General features: G+C 38.8%; 1 protein-coding gene across 5 annotated transcripts in view; it reads left to right on the top strand.

Annotated features, from left to right (window-relative positions):
- STAG1 (STAG1 cohesin complex component) overlaps positions 1 to 20,813 on the top strand; it is a 404,176-nt gene that overhangs the window by 269,908 nt on the left and 113,455 nt on the right. For all 5 annotated transcript variants that reach the window (XM_025913742.2, XM_086674339.1, XM_086674341.1 and 2 more), the window contains one exon: positions 9,260 to 9,383. In XM_025913742.2, the coding sequence (XP_025769527.1) occupies positions 9,260 to 9,383 (124 nt within the window). The remainder of the gene's footprint in view (positions 1 to 9,259; positions 9,384 to 20,813) is intronic.

Here is a 20,813-nt window from a genome sequence, read left to right as displayed (position 1 = left end):
AGGCTCTGTGCTGACAGCTCAGAGCCTGGGGCCTGGTTCAGATCTGTGTCTCCCTCTCTCTCTCTGCCCCTCCCCTTCTCACACGCTCTGTCTCTGTCTCTCAAATAAATGTTAAAAAAATTATAAAATAAAAATATTGAATATTAATCTATATGCTGGTAGATCTAACTACTAATTTATAGGAGATAATGGAAAATAGAAGAGGCTTTTGTATGACTCCGTCTTCATGGTATCATTTTAGCCCAGAATGTAATGAATTATACAGACCAAATTGACCCATTTCCTTCAACAAATAAATGGCATATAATAAGAACAAGTAGGTATAAAAACACAATATAAAATATTGGATATGAAAAATATATTTATGATATAGATAGATATTTAGTGAACAAAATACACTCTAGACTGTTGAAGAGACAATTAGTGAATTAGAATATAATACTGAGGATTTAACCCCAGCAAAGTAGATATGGAATAACATTTCTAATACATGTGGGATTGTTTGAGAGGCTTCATAAGTCTTTTACATAGGATTCCAAAAGAAGAGAAAGGTATTGGAAAGAAGTAGTATTAATGAGAAAGCTGAAATTTTATAAAATCGGTTAAAATAGAATTGTCAGATTGGAAAGACTTAATGAGTATTGAGTAGGTTAAGAAAATATTTCACTTTTAATCATGCCATAGTAAAAGTGCGTAACATGAAACATTATGAGAAAATCTTAAAAGCAACCAAAAAAAAGACTGTTATTTCAGTGGTGGAACACACCGTAAGAACAAACAATGGAAGAGGAGGTAACAGAGGAAAGATTGCAATAATTTGAGAGGACAAAAAATGGATGTCTTTTGTTCTCTTTTACTTTTTTATACTATAGTGAAACATTTTGTAATAATGTTTTCAGAGTTATTCTTATACAATACTGTGTTATGATATATTCTGAGCAGATTGCCATCTTTTAAAAATTTTAGTCATCTTCCTAATATTTTTTTAAATTTCTTTCTAACATTTATTTTTGAGAGGGAGAGAGACAGAGCACGAGTGGGGGAGAGGCAGAGAGAGGGGAGATGCACATTGAAAGCTGGCTCCAGGCTATAAGCTGTCAGCACAGGGCCCCATGCAGGACTCAGACCCATGAACCGCAAGATCATGACCTGAGCTGAAGTCCGATGCTTAACCGACTGAGCCACCCATGACCCCTAATATTTTTCATTTTTTACTTAACCTGTGTGTCAGGTTGATAGTTCAAATGTGAATATAAATTAAAGATAATGTTCTTTAAAAGTTAATGTATTCTTCACATTCAACTTTTAATCTTATGCCTTAAACTTTTGTTAATAGTAAAATAGTAATGCAGGATAGCAGATAGCCATGTCACCTGCTCTGTATGAAACTCTCAGTGATGTAGTGCCTTTCATTTTGTCACTATTTTCACTAAAGGATAATGGAATAAAAATGAGGTGAAAAATATTTGCAATTTATTAAACTATTGTATTTCTAATGCATTTTAATCATCCTGGATAATCCAGGTTGATCGTTATTTGATTATCCTGAAATAATTAAATGAAAAATCTGGATTTAACTAACAAAAAGGAGAGTTGCAGCTCTTCAGGTCTGCTTTTAAACATTACTGCTTCACAGAATCCTTCCTTGACCCCATCTTCGCCCCTCTAACATTTTTCTATGCCTCTGTATTCCCTGTACTGCCCTTTCTAACATTTATCATTTGCTTAGATAATTTATTTTAAGCATCTTTCTGTAAGTTAAGGTCTTTATTAAGTTCTTGTTCTCAGTCTAATAAAGGATACAATATGACTTTTCAGTAATTCTTTAGCTGTTCCTTTCGCTTTTGGGCTATTTTTTTTTTTTTAATTCTTTAAGTTCTAGTTTAGAAAATGTAATTTTTTTAGCCAAATATTAGTGACAAAATTGGTTGAGACATGAATTCATTTTGTGCTACAATTTAGATAGCAGCCTTCTTGGCACTTGTAATTATTTCTCACTCTAGAGCTCTCGTGAGATTCCTTGTACATGAGAGATAATTGTAAGTGTCAAAATGCCCATATTAGCCAAGAGTTATTCTCCAAAATTTGTATTGCAGTCATTTTAATTTAGTCTACTTCCTTACTGGGAAAGCATCTGTAAGAGTAGTACAAGAAACATTTCATTAAAATACACTGGAGTTAAAATTTATTTTGTTGTAAGCAGAAAATAATTTGAATTCCATCTGCCAAGAAAGCAATTCAAAATGAAAACTTTAAAGTCTATATATTAAAGAGCCACATCTTGGGGCGCCTGGGTGGCGCAGTCGGTTAAGCGTCCGACTTCACCCAGGTCACGATCTCGCGGTCTGGGAGTTCGAGCCCCGCGTCGGGCTCTGGGCTGATGGCTCAGAGCCTGGAGCCTGCTTTGGATTCTGTGTCTCCCTCTCTCTCTGCCCCTCCCGCGTTCATGCTCTGTCTCTCTCTGTCCCAAAAATAAAATAAATAAACGTTGAAAAATAAATAAATAAATAAATAAATAAATAAATAAAGAGCCACATCTCCCATAAACGCATACTAACTGTGAAGGTCAGTCAATTAGATAAGTTTTTCATAGAAATGAACATAATTTTTTTGTGCTGTGACATAGAGTTACAACAAATGATTGATCACCACAGAATTATTATTTTCTAGGTTTTTTTTTTCTTTTTGAGTTCAAAAGTAAAGTGAACCTGACTTCAGTTTTAGTTGTTCATTTCAAGGCTGCAATACCACAATTATGAAAATTAGTTAATCTTATGATTGCCTTTACACCTTCCCCTGTTGTACTAACTTTTTTACCCCTTTTAATCTTTGCTTTGGAAATTCCCAAATATCACGTAAACATTACTATTTTTTTTTAATTTTTAAAAATTTTTTTTTTTCAACGTTTATTTATTTTTGGGACAGAGAGAGACAGAGCATGAACGGGGGAGGGGCAGAGAGAGAGGGAGACACAGAATCAGAAACAGGCTCCAGGCTCCGAGCCATCAGCCCAGAGCCTGACGCGGGGCTCGAACTCACGGACCGCGAGATCGTGACCTGGCTGAAGTCGGACGCTTAACCGACTGCGCCACCCAGGCGCCCCTTAATTTTTTTAATGTTTATTTTTGAGAGGGAGACAGAGCACAATTGGGGAAAGGGAGACACAGAATCTGAAGCAGGCTCCAGGCTCTGAGCTGTCAGCACAAAGCCCAGTGTGGGCCTGGAGCTCATGAGCCATGAAATCATGACCTGAGCTGAAGTCAGATGCCTGACCAACTAAGGCAGCTGGGCACCCCTAAACATTACTTTTCCAAATGGACTCAGGGTGTTGGAAATAGATATTAAGGTGTTAAAAAAGAAATTTAATATGAAAATCAAGTGTTAGTGGAATATTTCAAAAACATACTGCATTTTTATTGTACACTTTGCTCAAAATGTTCATAGAGGGCAAGAAAGCTATATCTGGTAATAAGAGGATATGACAGAACTAACATTACAGGAGCTTGAAAGAACAATCAGTGTTGTTATTTAGAGTAAAATGAAGGCATTGTAAGCATAGAGATGACCACAGACATGTAGATACTGATGCACTTAAGCTATTTGGACTAAGGAAGAACTCACTCACGGACCAGACTAGAAGATTGGTTATTGGTATGGGTCTTCGATAATAGTAGAAAGTAATGATATATTTTGTCATGTAACAAACCACTCCATGTGGTTGATTCTAATATGGCTTACTTAGGTGGCTGGTGGCAGAAAGACCCCAGTTACTCACCATGTGGAGTTCTCTGTAGGGCAACTAGAATGTCCTCAGGACATGACTCAGAGAGAGTGATCCAAGAAAGTGAAGTCACAAAGCAGAAGTCACGATCTCTTTTATGACCTAACCTCGAGTCAAAATCCATCATTTCTACCACACTGTATTTGTTAGAAACAAATTACTAAGTATACCCACATTTAAAAAAATAAGAATGTGGCACAAAAACAGACACATAGACCAATGGAATAGAATAGAAACCCCAGAACTAGACCCACAAACGTATGGCCAACTCATCTTTGACAAAGCAGGAAAGAACATCCAATGGAAAAAAGACAGTCTCTTTAACAAATGGTGCTGGGAGAACTGGACAGCAACATGCAGAAGGTTGAAACTAGACCACTTTCTCACACCATTCACAAAAATAAACTCAAAATGGATAAAGGACCTGAATGTGAGACAGGAAACCATCAAAACCTTAGAGGAGAAAGCAGGAAAAGACCTCTCTGACCTCAGCCGTAGCAATCTCTTACTCGACACATCCCCAAAGGCAAGGGAATTAAAAGCAAAAGTGAATTCCTGGGACCTTATGAAGATAAAAAGCTTCTGCACAGCAAAGGAAACAACCAACAAAACTAAAAGGCAACCAACGGAATGGGAAAAGATATTTGCAAATGACATATCGGACAAAGGGCTAGTATCCAAAATCTATAAAGAGCTCACCAAACTCCACACCCGAAAAGCAAATAACCCAGTGAAGAAATGGGCAGAAAACATGAATAGACACTTCTCTAAAGAAGACATCCGGATGGCCAACAGGCACATGAAAAGATGTTCAGCGTCGCTCCTTATCAGGGAAATACAAATCAAAACCACACTCAGATATCACCTCACGCCAGTCAGAGTGGCCAAAATGAACAAATCAGGAGACTATAGATGCTGGAGAGGATGTGGAGAAACGGGAACCCTCTTGCACTGTTGGTGGGAATGCAAATTGGTGCAGCCGCTCTGGAAAGCAGTGTGGAGGTTCCTCAGAAAATTAAAAATAGACCTACCCTATGACCCAGCAATAGCACTGCTAGGAATTTATCCAAGGGACACAGGAGTACTGATGCCTAGGGGCACTTGTACCCCAATGTTCATAGCAGCACTCTCAACAATAGCCAAATTATGGAAAGAGCCTAAATGTCCATCAACTGATGAATGGATAAAGAAATTGTGGTTTATATACACAATGGAGTACTACGTGGCAATGAGAAAAAATGAAATATGGCCTTTTGTAGCAACGTGGATGGAACTGGAGAGTGTGATGCTAAGTGAAATAAGCCATACAGAGAAAGACAGATACCATATGGTTTCACTCTTATGTGGATCCTGAAAAACTTAAGAGAAACCCATGGGGGAGGGGAACAAAAAAAAAAAAAAAGAGGTTAGAGTGGGAGAGAGCCAAAGCATAAGAGACTGTTGAGAACTGAGAACAAACTAAGGGTTGATGGGGGGTGGGAGGGAGGAGAGGGTGGGTGATGGGTACTGAGGAGGGCACCTTTTGGGATAAGCACTGGGTGTTGTATGGAAACCAATTTGACAATAAATTTCATATATAAATAAAAAAAAAAAGATTCCTTAAAAAAAAAATAAATAAAAAAATAAGAATGTATCTCTACGAAAAACAATTAACAAGGAATTTGTGGACATATTTTAAAAGTACCACAAAGGAGTTCTAATTTTATGTATAATCTGTGATTACATAATATAATTACCCATAGAGAATGATTAGTCTAACAGGATAGTATCAGCAGGCAAAGTGGATTGGAATTTCAAAACCTGAACAGGAAACAAATTGCCTCGGGACTTTTAATAGTAGCAGAATGTGCTGTCTGACCACACATAGTCAAATTGTAAGTCTAGAAAGGATATTAAGAAAATTTTTTTTAATGTTTATTCATTTTTGAGAGACAGAGACAGCGCATGAGCAGGGTAGGAGCAGAGAGAGAGAGCACACGGAATCTGAAGCAGGCTCCTGGCTCTGAGCTATCAGCGCAGAGCCCGACACGCGCTCAGACTCGCAAACCATAAGATCATGACCTGAGCCGAAGTCAGATGCTCAACCAACTGAGCCACCCAGGAGCCCTGGATATTAAAAATTCTTTAGTTAAGGGGGGGAGGGGTCAGACTGGCATCTGAAATAGACAAGGATTGGGATTCCAAGAAGACGAGTTGTATCAAAATGTTGGCTGTGCATGCAGAGAGGATCTATTTCCAAGAACATAAGCTTTTAGGAGAATGGTAAGACTAATAATCATTAGAAATTAGACTTAGACATAAAGATGGTTATAAAAAGATTTTGAACAAGATTTCTCTCCTGAAAGCTATAAGCCTTTGTCATTTCTAGATCTTAATACCAATACACTCATGATGTTAATACCAATAGTAATGGTATTCGTATTGGTAATACCAGTGGCAATGAATGGAAGAATGTTTGAACTGTGTATATGTGCAGTTACCATACTTAGTAGTCTTTGTAGGTTTTGTTTTTTCTTTTTAGTTTATTTATTTTGAGAGGGAGAGGGAGGGGCATAGAGCCGGAGAGAGAGAATACCAGGCAGGCTCCACATAGCTCTGTGCAGAGCCATACTAAGGGAGTGTGAAGCACTGACAATGAGACCATGACCTGGACTGATATCTGGAGTTGGACTATTAAGGGGCGCCTGGGTGGCTTGGTCAGTTGAACATCAGACTTTGGCTCAGGTCACGATCTCCCAGTTCATGAGTTTGGGCCCTTCATTGTGCTCTGTGATGACAGCTCAGAGCCTGGAGCCTGCTTCAGATTCTGTTTCCCTCTCTCTGCCTGCTTGCTCGCTCGCTGTCTCTCAAAAATGAATAAATGTTAAAAAAAATTTTAAGAAAAAAAGAAGAGTTGGACTATCAAAAGTCTGATGCTCAACCAGCTGAGCTACCCAGGAGCCCACAGTCTTTGTAATTTTTCATCAACGTACTATACCTATTCATTTTGTCTTCAGGCTGCTTTCATAGTATTGTGTAATAAACAAACAAACAAAAACTTAGCCTGTTTTTTAACTTTCTGGATTTTGGGTGGTTTTTTGTTTTGCTTTGTTTTTGTTTTTTTTGTTTGTTTGTTTTTTAGGATTGATTTTTACAAGGGTAATACAGTAGAGAATAAGTGTAACATACCTTTGGGAGAGTAAAGTGATAAGATTTGGGTGTTTTGTGATTGTTTTAATTATGCTGTTATTGTTTTCATTTGGTCAACCCAGTGGAAGACAAAATACGTGAAATTGTAGTTCACAGAGATGGAAATATATATTAAATAGTAGAATAATACCAAGTTGGGTAAGGATATGAAATGCTAATTTATGGAAAAGATTGTTAATATCTAAGAATGCAGAAGATGTATATTACTCCTTTTCCAGAAATTTCACTTCTAGGTATAAAAAGTGTGTTACAGACTCAGTTGACCATATCCTAACATCAGATACACAATAGTTCAAAAAAAATATTCACTTGGCTTACCTCATGTGACACTTTTTCATATTTTCTATCCTAAATCCTTTGTTTTTCACTAAATAAATGTATTTCATAATGTGCTGATAGTCATATACTGTTTGAAAACACTACCCTACGTAAACTTTCAGATGTGTGCACAAGAAGGCATATACAAGAATGTTTATGGCATTCATTGTTAATAAAAGCAAAAACTTGGAAACAGCCTAAATGTCTGCCAATGAGAAAATGTATAAATAATTTATAATAATTTCTCTATATGCAGAAAGGAGAACTGAACATCATTTTTGGAGAGGATACCTACAAGATACTATTTATGTAAAGCTTTAAAATCTGTAAAGCTATATATATGAACTTAAAGCATAAAGATACAGAAGGGAGCATTTATGGAAGGTTTAGTAGGTTCCGGGTGTGTTCATTCTCACAGTAACTCTGAGCCCTAAGCTAGGTACAGTTATTATAACTATTTTACAATTGAGAAAATCTAAGAGGGAAGTAACTTGCCTAAAGCTACATAGCTAGTAAATAGTGGAGTTAGGATTTGAACTTAGTATGTCATGCTCCAGAGTCTGTACCATTAGCCTATGCAATAGGATCTTTCCGTAAGAAAAAGGCATTAAAAATATGTAGGAAAACTAAAGATTGTAATTTAGTAGAATGGCTTTGAAAGAGAAAATATCAGGGCTCCTGGGTGCCTTAGTCGGTTGAGTGTCCGACTTTGGCTGAGGTCATGATCTTGCAGTTTGGGAATTCGAGCCCTGCATCAGGCTCTGTGCTAACAGCTCAGAGCCTGGAGCCTGCTTCAGATTCTGCGTCTCCTCCTCTCTCTGTCCCTCACATGCTCATGCTCTGTCTCTCAATAATAAATAAACGTTAAAAAATTTTTAAAAAGAAAGAAAATTTCTCACATTTTTATTCTTGAACAAGGGGACTTAGAAGGAATTGAGATTTATTAAAACAGAGAATCAAATACCAGAATTCTGTATTCTGAATTCTCTTTTGTCATAAAAGAGAAACTAAGAAAAGCTCCCGAATTAACAGTAAAATTCTAGCTGAATTATTGCCAGATTAGCAATTAATTAACAGACGATTGATTGTCTTTTTTAAATTGGAGAATTAAAATTACCTAAAATTTTAACTTACCTATATATGGTAAATCAGAAACCTCGAAGATTGAGCTACAAAAGAAAGTTAAGATTTATCTTATGATCTTTAATATGATTTTTTAAAGCTATAACTAATAACCTGTTAAAAGATAAAGTAAAAATATTAAAATTGTATTTGTTCGTGGTTCACAAATCTTACAGTATGAAAATCATCCCAGGAGTGTTATATTAAATGCTTAAAGTGAGATGAAAAGCCATCTGGGCACGGTGCCAGAAACCTGACTTGGTACACTTCACAGTGTAGTCACCAGGATTGTTCCCATTTTGACTGTGAATTATTAGGGCAGTTACTTCAAGGTTTTGGTTTTTATACTATTGTACATTTTCAAATAATATATGCTTCCATCATTTTCCCTTAAAGATACTAGTTTGTGTTTTGGTCATGTTTATTTTCTCTTAATTCAGTAGATGTGTGCTAGCTTAAAAGATTCATAATTATTTAGAGAAACAATTTTTGAGTTCCATATTATTCTGTGTTTAGATGATGGTATGCTGGTTTCCTCAGACTTAACATGTTTCTTGACTCCATAATAGTTGTGAGGCTTTCAGAAAGCTCCCAGGTTTCCTAGTCCAATGAAAGTAAAATAAAAATTAGATGATTTCCAGAAGCATATTTTTTTCAGTTTGGTACTGGTAATTTTTATTTTATAGAAGACATCTAAAAAACAGAATATACTAAAACTGGAGGATTTTTTAGAGTGCAGATATAAATACAGTATTAGGAAAAATGTTAATATTTACTTGCTGTAAATGAGTATGAAGTACATTCTAGCTTTGGATGTTAATCTGAGGTTTGTCTGGTTTTCTTCTCTAGTGATGCTATTGCTGAGATTAGAGCCATTTGTATTGAAGAAATTGGAGTATGGATGAAAATGTATAGTGATGCCTTCCTAAATGACAGTTACCTAAAATATGTTGGCTGGACTCTTCATGATAGGGTAAGTTACTGTTTCAGACTTTGATAGAAGATATGCTTGTCTCAATACTAGAATGCTAGGAATTATGATGGCATTAGTTGAGTTTTTGTTTTTAAGAGTTGTAATAATATGAAAATTTAAGATGATACACCTAAATAAATTGTTCATTTGATGGCCATGACAAAACTTGAGACATTGGCCTGTGTGGAAATTCTGTCTTAACTTACTGTAATACCATCTTAAACCAAGTTGACAACCTAGTACATCTAAGGTTTTAAGAGAATATACCATCCCAAGAAGCTAATTATCTTTTTCTAGCTTGGAATCAAAAGAGATTCCTTGTTTCTCTTAATATACAACAACAACAACAAAACCTTCTTGTTTTGAATTTGTTAAAGCCATATGACAGTAGAGTATTTTATAAGAGTTGAGTAGATTTGTTGGATTTTAGAATATTTGATCTAAAAATCCATTTTTATTTCTGTGCTCCTAGAAAAGGCGCTCATTTTGAAAGGAATCCCACATTATCAAATGCTGAATAAGTAATCCTCAAAATAACCAAGGGGAGGAGTGACAAATTATTGGAATTTTTATATTGAATGACCTGATATTCTATAACTTAAATTGCCAGATATTCACGAATAGAGAAACCTTACAATTTATCTTAAATTTTTAAATGCAATTATATTATTAGACTTTTAAGACAATTTTGGTAATACTCTAAGACTTATTTTTTATGTATTACCATTATCAGCCTGTAGGGCATTTACTTTTTAAATAAAAGCATGCTAAATATTACCAAAGATAATTTGAAAACCATAAAATTTCATATATTATAATAAAACAGCCCAGAGGATTTTACAGACCACTTTTGCTATAAGAAATAGTTCAGAGTATAGGGAGATCATCACCCGTTGGTTGTTCAACCCCACAATTACTAATGTTTAATTGATGATTATAAGGGGTTCTTATCCCCTACCTTATTTGAAGGAATATCCAGTTAGTACACAGTGAATTTTTTCCTGAATATTTATCTTTGCTGCAATTCAGAATCCTTTTCTCTACACTAATAAATCCCAAGCTTGATCCTATGTTTTCTTTCTTCTAATCCTCGTGTGGAATTCAGGACTTTCACAGCTAAGCCTCATCTCAGGTTTATCCAATTAAATTTTATGCATTTTGAGAGAAAGAATTATACAGTGTGTCCTCACAAGCATACACGCATGGCTAAATCCAACAAGACAAACTTTTTAGTAGGAATAAATTTAAAGTCTTGTATTTTTATTCCTCACCACTACCATACCAGTTTTCCTTCTTCTCCTCCCTCCTCCTATCTCCCTAATAGAGTATCCTACTAAATTTAAGTAACAGTAACATTGCCAGTTTTAACAGAATTTATGTAGGGCTGCAAATTCTGGGGAAGACATATTTGTTGGGACTTACCAAATACAAACCACCATTACTTTAAAATAAATCCCAAAACCATGTTTATAGAAGTTTTCTGTCCAGATAAAGGAAGAGGGAGGGAGGTTTTGTACATTGTTGATAAAAGGATATGAGAATACTATTTTCAGTAGAACATTTTTATAAACCTCTTTTACAATTACTTTATTTAGAAAAGAGTGTCAGTAGTAAGTAATCCCTTCTAAGCTTTCCTTTTTGTTACTGTAATATCACTGAAATGTTGTACTTTTTTCCATATGAGGACTGTAGTCATTTGCTTTCTCTCCTTGTTAAAAAAATTTGTTTTAATGTGTTTATTTGTTTTGAGAGAGCTCGTGTGCACAAGCAGGGGAGGGGCAGAGAGAGAGGAAGAGAGGGAAAACCCCAAGTAGGCTTCACACTGTCAGCACAGAGTCTGACACAGGGCTGTCACTCACGAACTGCAAGATCATGACCTGAACCGAAATCAAGAGTCCAACACTTAGCCAACTGAGTCACCTAGGCGCCCTTCTTTATCTCCTTTTAATCATCTGTTTGAAAGTGCTTATTCTATAGGCTGTGGCCTCTGCCTTCCAACCTGTCCTGTGCCTTTTCAAATGAGCTGATAAAATTCCTGTCTTCTTTTAAGATTACATTTTAATTATAAATTGCATTTTTTGTTTTATTGAGATATAATTGACATAACATTGTATTAGTTTAAGGTGTACAACATAAAGATTTGATATTCCTATGTCTTGATTTCAGAATATCAGTCCACATTCCTCAATAAGACAAACTTTTTTCTTAATATTGCAAGTTCATTTAAATTTTGTTGTATAAGTTTTGGTCAATAGAAAGACAAGCAGTCTCTAACTAAAGGAGTTATTTATTAGAGATTCAGTTCGTCTTTCTATTGACCAAAACTTATTTCTAATTTCTCTACTCGTTGGTTTTTTTAGTTCTTTCATTGATGGTGACACAAAATAGGTCTAATTTAAATTCATCGGTGGTAATCTCTGTGTTCTAGACTAAATAACCTAGTCTCTTTACATTTATGCTCATGACACTAGATTACCTTTCACTTTCCTTTACGGTTTGTCAGTATTGCTCTTTATTGTTTTTGCTTTTAGCGCTCTGTAAAATTCTTCTTTCTTGCCTATGCTTGATACCTCATATCAGAATCTCTATAGTGCCTGGGTGGAACCTATTTTCTGTTGTTCCACCCCATTTCTTCTTCTCTGTGTTGACTCATCCCATATCCTCTTTAAGTTCATCTAAAGCCTTTTTAGCTCTTTATATGTCAAGCAAAATGATACTTGACGCCTATCACCAGGGTAGAAGTTCAAACACTTATGCCCACTGTATCTTGAAACCAGGTTTGCCAAGGAAAAGACAACACAGTCAAGCACTGGATGGAGCAATGTTTTACTCACATAAGAGGGGACAGAACAATATCGACTTCACTAGTGGGCCTTGGTCCTCCATGGCCAGCAGGTTCCAACCAGCAAATCAGCATGGGGCAGTTGCCCTGCATGTACCTCTCTTATGCCACAAAACTAAGGACCCTGTCCTCTCCCCTGAAGAGATAGTTTTAGTAGTGAGTTTGGCCAGGTGCCTTGTGACTCACATGGTTAAGAAGACCATGGGGACCTACAATGAGTCTGAAATAGGAACGATATTTCCACAAAAGGCAGTTATCCCAGCACAGGTTGCAAAGACTCATCCCTTGATAAGGAAATGTTCCAGACCCACGGCCCATTCTTATGCAGCCAAGTAGGGGTCAAAAGAATGCATGCAGAAGACTACCTTTCCCAGCAGTCCACACCTCACCCCTGCTTGGTCATCAAAGTGGCAGATAAAGCAAATCATATCCTGTAGGACCATTGCCCGCTCCAAACCTGAAGACAGAATTAGGTCCGATAGGGTCCTTGAACAACCTATATGGATGTGGATTGCTCATACAGCTTCCCTGTCATTTGGAGATGGCACTTACCAGGGTGCTTAAGAGAGCCAGACCCAGGAGAATGATCAGGCTTCCCTGGAGGATGGTGCTCAACTAGAAACCCCAAGTGCCTAGATTAAGCCAACTAAAGAGGTTAAAAACTAAGTCTGAGGGCCTGTGAATATACAGCTAATAACCATCCCATCTGAATGTGGATATTCACCAGCTCAGTTTTTAACTTGAATTATTGACATATGTACACACATGCCACACTTTTCTACACCAGATGATCGAGGGCTGTCACCACATTGGCTAGTGAGTTCATTGAGTCTTGTTGATCTTGAATGGCTTACACAGTAGCATTAACTATTTCTGCCATGGTTAAGGACAGGTTGTATACCATTTTTTCTAGGGCTACATACCTATACCCAGTATTAGAATTTATATAATTGAATGAAACCGGTGGTTAATTTGTCTTCCCAGGAGGGAACTGTGCACCATTCTGTGGTGTGTCAGCAAAGCATGTCCTTTCCAGCCCTCTCTGCAGGTCCTGACATGGACAGTGAGGCAATAAAATCTTTCCCTTGGAGGCATACATTCTGTTGTCCATTGGAGTCCACAGAGAAATACGTAATACAAGAGTGTGGGTGACATCCACCAGGGATTTGTTCTCAAAATGCTGACTCATCTCAGCCTGCTTTTGCCATGTGGTTACCAAGAAAGAAAAGTTACATATTGGGTGTCCACATCCAGAATTTCAATAAAGATTAGTAATAACCATTCTAGTACAGGGGTCTTTTTTCTGTCACATCATAGATGATATTAAAGCAGGAGACTCCAGGGGCGCCTGGGTGGCTCAGTCTGTTAAGCGTCCGACTTCAGCCCAGGTCACTATCTTGCGGTCCGTGAGTTCGAGCCCCGCGTCTGGGCTGATGGCTCAGAGCCTGGAGCCTGCTTCCAATTCTGTTTGTCCCTCTCTCTCTGCCCCTCCCCCGTTCATGCTCTGTCTCTCTCTGTCTCAAAAATAAATAAACGTTAAAAAAAATTAAAAACAAAAATAAAAAAAATAAAGCAGGAGACTCCAGAGTATGCTTGCATCTGGACTGTATTGAAGGACTCACCCAGTGATTTGACCCATTGAGAACTAAGGAAGGTCTGAATAGTTGTAATTGGTCAGGACATTATAGTGGGAATGCAGGGCAAGAGGGACTTTATTCCAGAATGACAAATCCAGCATTGGTTAAGTTTCCCTTCTCTTACTGTGGCTGTACAGATTTTTATCAAGTTGTTGTTTTACCAGGCATTCTGTAGTAGAGGATTCTGTAGGAATGAGAAGAAAGAGTAATGTTCCTCCCTGTCTTCTACTCCATGAACCTCCTAAGGCCAAAGATGCTCTGGTCTACTACTTGTGGTGCTAATTACTTAGGTGTTGCAACCCAGGCTATCTGTCCCAATCCTGATGGTACTATCTTTTTGAGCACCCAGTGTCATTGTTGCTTGATCCATACTTTTTGGCCTTAATTGGCCAATCCAGAAAGGGAGGTCATGTGCTGCACATACTTGACATTCCAGTAACATCACCCACCTGATCTGAAGGACACTAGCACTGTGGTACTTCTTGGTTTTGTCTCCTACCCTTATGGTTTCCCGTAGAAGGGAGGTGCCCAATGGAAGCATCACATCCAGAGTAGGGTCAGGGGGCCACGTCCGGTGTGCTGTGGCAGCCAGAACTGCAAACCAGTACACCAAGGGGAAAAAAGAATGACTGCTATACTGAGATTGGTATTTTGCAGGCATAGCCTAAACACATGGCTGCCTACTCCCTGCCCTCCACCGCATCTAACCTCAGTATTTCCCAGCATGCATCATAGTGCCATTTTCCCCTTGTACTGCCGTGCACTGTTTAGTAGCCATACAGCCCTAGTCAGATGGGGGTACCAATTCCTTAGCAGGCTGTCTTGGTATTCTTTCTTTAGTTGCTGTGTAAGTCACCCATTCATTCATTTAGTGGCTCCATTGGCATGAAAGTGATAATATGCATAAAAAGTTCATATTCCATGAGAATATATACCCATTGTTGTCTTGCTTGGGCAATGAAGGATATTCCTTGGTCAGAGTGAAATCTTTTAGGGCATCCAAAAATATGACATAAGGTTTGTTCAAGGACAGCTATGATAGTTTCAGTCAGCGTCCAAATGTCAGACTGGAATAGGAATACCATAGTCTGAGTAGGTGTTAATGGCAGTGAGGCAGCATCTGTGCTCATGGCTATGGGTTGGGGATACAGTGTGATCAATCTACTAGACCCAGGTGGGTCCCAGTCCTTGGTTAATGTGTCCCAGTTCTCTCTAGATGATTTGAGTATATTGAGAAGAATCATAAGATTGCACTGCATCCTTAGTCTTGGTGTCTTGGTCTATCCCTTGGGCTTTGCCGCATTTTTCACATATGCAGTGGACTCCCATGTCCAGTTCATAGATATACCCAGTGAGAGATTGTTGCAGCCTGCAAGGCACAGGGTGGATTGGCATAAGAGTCCTACTTATGCTTTTATTTTAAAAGGTCTTTTGTCTTGACTATCCACATGAGTGACATATTTTTTTCTTTATAGACAGTAAGCTGCTGCCTTGGTTCTTTTTCCCATATGGGACATCCCTTAACAGTCTAGTCTTTTAGTTGCCCTTCTCCTGACCATTGACGAGAGCCTGTGAGTTGGTAAAAATGTATCATGGCATGGTGGTAGGGGTGGCCTGTACAGCTATCACCAAAGCACAGAGCTTGTCCCATTGGATAGAACATCCACATCTTGTCTCAGTCGAAAGATGGCCATCTCTTGGCCAGGTGGCAACTGCAACCCAGCAGACCCTATCTGCTTTAAGTTCCACAGGGCAGTCAGTAAACCATGGCTTGCAGTCACCAGGCACAGTTTAAAATCTTGTGCCCTAGGTAGCCTTAGGAGAGGCCAGAGCATCCCCTATAGGTTCTTTGTGCCTTTCTGGTAAGCTGGCTATTTGCTTATGGAGCCTGCTAGTCCCTTGGGATTCTGTCCAGGCCTTATATTGGGTGTACCATTTCCATTTTATGATTGAACTTTGGTATGAACCTTTCTAATTTTATTGGTAGGCTTTGTAATTACCCAAGTGAAAATAGACAGTTCAAGTTGTAGTGTTTGTGTATAGCACTCTGGATGTAAGATGCTCCATCTCTATTAGTGCCCAATAGCAAGCAAGGAAATGTCATTCAAAAGGGGTGTATTGGATGGTAGCTTCTGGAATTTTGCAGATCCAGAGTCCAAGAAGCCAGGGCACCACAGTGGCAATTTCCTGCTGCCACAGACCAATCAGTATGTTAGGGGTGTGTGGAAACCTGCAGTTCCATCAGTCTAGCAAGTTTCAAAGGTCCCCAAAGCTGTGTCTGGGCCATGGCTTGTTGAATAGCTTCCAAGGCCTGCTGCAGCAAAAGACTTCATTTAAAATTGGTGCTTTAAGGGGTACCTGGGTGACTCAGTGGGTTGCGTCTGACTCTTGATTTCAGGTCAGGTCATGATCTCACAGTCAAGACATTGAGCCCTGTATCAGACTCTGTACTGGATGGTGGAGCCTGCTTGAGATTCTCCCTCTCCCTTTTGCCCCTCCCCCATTCGTGTGTGTGCGCGCGTGTGTGTGTGTGTGTGCGCGCACTCTGTTTTTCTCTCAAAATAAATAAAATTGGCTGCTTTGTGGTTCATCTCAATTAAAGGAGCCAAGAAAGCACCCTGGTGGGACACATGCTCTTTAATTACTCAAAGAGGCCCACTGCTGTTGGGATTCCTTTTTATTAATGGGTGCTGCCGATGCCTATATTTTTGTTTGATTGTCTCTGGGATACTTCTTTAGTTTCCCACCCAAGTGCCCCCTAATAATTGCACCTGATACGCCAGGCCCTGGACTTCATCTAGTTTTATAGTCACATTGGCAGTAATCATTTCATCAGTGACTTAAGTATAGCACTGCAGCCACATGTTTTTCAGTTAGCCCTACTGTCAGAATGTTATAAATGTAATGGATGACTAAAATGTCAATGAGGACTTGGGCTTATTGAAGATCAAGCCCTAGTCAATAATGACATATTACAAGAAATAGAGTAAAAGTGTATGCAGGCTGTTTTGTGTGAATGCTAATTGGTCCTAATCCTCTTCATGCAAAGAGACTGAGTAAAAGTCATTAGCCAGATCAGTAACAGTGTACAAGTTTTCCCTATGGGTTGCCACCATTGTATACTGATGACAATATCAGGGGCCAAAGCTGGAACTTCTCCATTTAACCTGTGAAAATCTATCAACCTCCATGCTCTGAGGCTTTCCTAACTAGCCAGACAGGGCTATTACATTATGGCAGGATGGCTATCAGCTCCTCTGCTTATCTTGTCTTGAATTAACAGAATAGTGTCCTTTTCCCCATCATGGATTCAGTATTTTTGTTGAACAGTATGCAGTGGTTTGGGCAACTCTGTAGTTTGCAAGGAATGTACCTGGCCCATTATGCTTGAGTCTGTCCTTGTTGTGGTGCATACCCCTTGAGGTGGCGATGGCATTCAATACTACACATAGTCAGAATATTAATAACCTAATTATATACTTAGTGGTGGGGACTATAATCATCAGCACACAAAATGGTCCAGAGGACCCTATCCACAAACACACGTGGACTTATCCATCATGGGTAACTACACCATCCTCAACCACCAAAAGCTACTCCTACGAGGACCTAAAATTATTGCCATTGGAGTACCAGTACCCAAGGGCTCCCATAAAATTCTGAATTCCACCTCCACCTTTCATTCTGTCCTGACAGGGGCATAGGGCCTCTAGTTTCAGGTAGGGACTCAGAGACCTTGGCCCCATCCCTAACTGTGCTGTAGACATTTGAGTCTACTATGCCCCATCATCAAACGTGCACCAGCCAGGGTGCATGAGGCTCCCCTGGGTCCATCCACATCTGTCCTCCACTTACAGAGAAGGAGTTCATTTCAACAGTTTTGTTTTCAGCAATGCCATCAGTGGTTTCACACTAAGTGAAAACTCATCTTATTTGATGTGTGTAGGAAGCCAGGATCAGGAGACATTTCCTACATGGGACCCCTTTACTTCTCTCAGAAATCAATTGTGACCCCTAAGACACCATGTGAGTTGGGAGTTGGCATGAGAGCAGGAAGGCAGTCAAAAGCCAGAATATAGTTTCCATACTCTTTTGAGAACCCACCTCACATTTCCACCCTCATCCATTGCACCAGCTCATCCTTGTTGTTAGATAATCCATATCCCATTTGTCATCATATGTCCAGAGGGAGAGACCAGTAGTTCAGTCAGTCCATCACTACTACCCCATCTACAGAACTGGCAAGTCTTTTCAGTGGGGCTAGCCCTTTTGTGTCCACCATTTCATGGTGTTTTATTAGCAGCTCTGGATCTCTTGGTAAGGAAGTATTCCAGGCCCAAGGCCCATTCTTATGCAGCTAAGTTGGGGGTCTTTACCAAGTTGAGGGTCTAAAGACGGCATGCATAAGACTGCCTTACCCAAGGGTACATAACAAGTCCCTTTCAATATTACTTCCTCTCTTCTTACCAAATTAAAAAAAAGAACAAGGAAAAAAATGCATACAAGGAAACTTTTGGAAGTGATGGATATGTTATTGCCTTGATTGTAATATCATGCATGTACACATATGTCCAGATTCATCAAACAAACATGAATTTTTTCCTTGTGTATCTGTTATGTCTCACTAAAATTCTTAAAAATAAAAAAGACTTCCTTCTCTCTACTCTCTTCCACTTGCTGCATACAAACACATCTTTTTTTATACAATTTACGTATTTTTTATAATTTACATCCAAGTTAGCACATGGTGGAACAATTTCATAAGTAGATTCCTTAAGCCCCTTTCCCGTTTAGCCCATCCCCCTCCACAACCCCTCCAGCAACCCTCTGTTTGTTCTCTATATTTAAGGGTCTCTTATGTTTTGTCCCCCTTCGTGTTTTTATATTATTTTTGCTTCCCTTGTTCATGTTTTGTATCTTACAGTCCTCATATGAGTGAAGTCGTATGATTTTTGTCTTTCTCTGACTAATTTTGCTTAGCATAATACCCTCTTATTCCATCCACGTAGTTGCAAATGGCAAGATTTTATTCTTTTTGATTGCCGCACAATACTCCATTGTATATAAATACACCACATCTTTTTGATCCATTCATTCATCCATCAGTGGACATTTCAACTCTTTGGCTGTTGTTGATAGTGCTGCTATAAACATTCGGGTGCATGTGTCCGTTAGAAACAGCGTACCTGTATCCCTTGAATGAATACCTAGTAGTTCAATAGCTGGGTTGTAGGGTAGTTCTATTTTTAATTTTTTGAGGAATCTCCATACTGTTTTCCAGAGTGGCTGCACCAGTTTGGATTCCCACCAGCAGTGCAAAAGAGATCCTCTTTTTTTTTTAAACAAGAGAGAAAGAGAGAGCACAAAGGGGGGAGGGCTAGAGAGAGAGAGGTAGACACAGAACCTGAAGCAGGCTCCAGGTTCTGAGCTGTCAGCACAGAGCCTGATGTGGGGCTCGAACTCACGGACCATGAGATTATGACCTGAGCCGAAGTCGGCCGCTTAACCGACTGAGCCACCCAGGCACCCCCAAAAGAGATCCTTTTTCTCCACATCCTCAACAACATCTGTTGTTGCCTGAGTTGTTAATGTTAGCCATTCTGACGGTGTGTGGTAGTATCTCAGTGTGGTTTTGATTTGTATTTCCCTGATGATGAGTGATGTTGAGCATTTTTTCATGGGTCAGTTGGCCATCTGGATGTCTTCTTTGGAGAAGTGTCTATTCCTGTCGTTTGCCCATTTTTTTACAGGATTATTTGTTTTTTGGCTGTTGAGTTTGATAAGTTCTCTATAGATTTTGGATACCAACCCTTTATCTGGTATGTCATTTGCAAATATCTTCTTCCATTCTGCCAGTTGCCTTCTAGTTTTGCTGATTGTTTCCTTCCCTGTGCAGAAGCTTTTTATTTTGATGAGGTCCCAGCAATTGTTTTGCTTTTGTTTCCCTTGCCTCCAGAGACGTGTTGAGTAAGAAGTTGCTGCAGCCAAGGTCAAAGAGGTTTTTGCCTGCTTTCTCCTCGAGGATTTTGATGGCTTCCTGTCCTATGTTTAGGTCTTTCATCCATTTTGAGTTTATTTTTGTGTATGGTGTAAGAAAGTGGTCCGGGTTCATTCTTCTGCGTGTCACTGTCCAGTTTTCCCAGCACCATTTGCTGAAGAGACTGTCTTTATTCCATTGGATATTGTTTTCTGCTTTGTCAAAGATTAGTTGACCATATGTTTGTGGGTCCATTTCTGGGTTCTCTATTCCGTTCCATTGATCTGAGTGTCTGTTCTTGTGCCAGTACCATACTGTCCAGATGATTACAGCTTTGTAATATAGGTTGAAGTCCGGGAATGTGATGCCTCCTGCTTTGGTTTTCTTTTTCAAGGTTGCTTTGGCTATTCGGGATCTTTTCTGGTTCCATACAAATCTTAGGATTGTTTGTTCTAGTTCTGTGAAGAATGATGGTGTTATTTGGTAGGTATTGTATTGAGTATGTAGATTGCTTTGGGTAATATTGACATTTTAACAATATTCTTCCTTTCTAGGAGCATGGAATCTTTTCCCAGTTTTTTGTGTCTTCTTCAATTTCTTTCATAAGCTTTCTATAGTTTTCAGTATATATAGATTTTTCACCTCTTTGGTTAGATTTATTCCTAGGTATTTTATGGGTTTTGGTGTAATGGTAAATGGGACCAATTCCTTGATTTCTCTTTCTGTTGCTTCATTCTTGGTGTATAGGAATGCAACTGATTTCTATGCATTGATTTTATATCCTGTGACTGCTGAATTCATTGATCAGTTCTAGCAGTTTTTTGATGGAATCTTTGGGGTTTTCCATGTAGAGTATCATGTCATCTGTGAAGAGTGAAAGTTTGAACTCCTCCTGCCTGATTTGGATGCTTTTTACTTCTTTGTGTTGTCTGATTGCTGAAGCTAAGACTTCCAATACTAGGTTAAAAAACAGT

The sequence above is a fragment of the Puma concolor genome, chromosome C2 (assembly GCF_028749965.1).
Source record: "Puma concolor isolate L17-30 chromosome C2, mPumCon1.1.hap2, whole genome shotgun sequence".
Classification (NCBI taxonomy): domain Eukaryota; kingdom Metazoa; phylum Chordata; class Mammalia; order Carnivora; family Felidae; genus Puma; species Puma concolor.
Note: the sequence above shows the minus strand (reverse complement) of the source record. Positions and strands in the feature narration are given on the sequence as shown.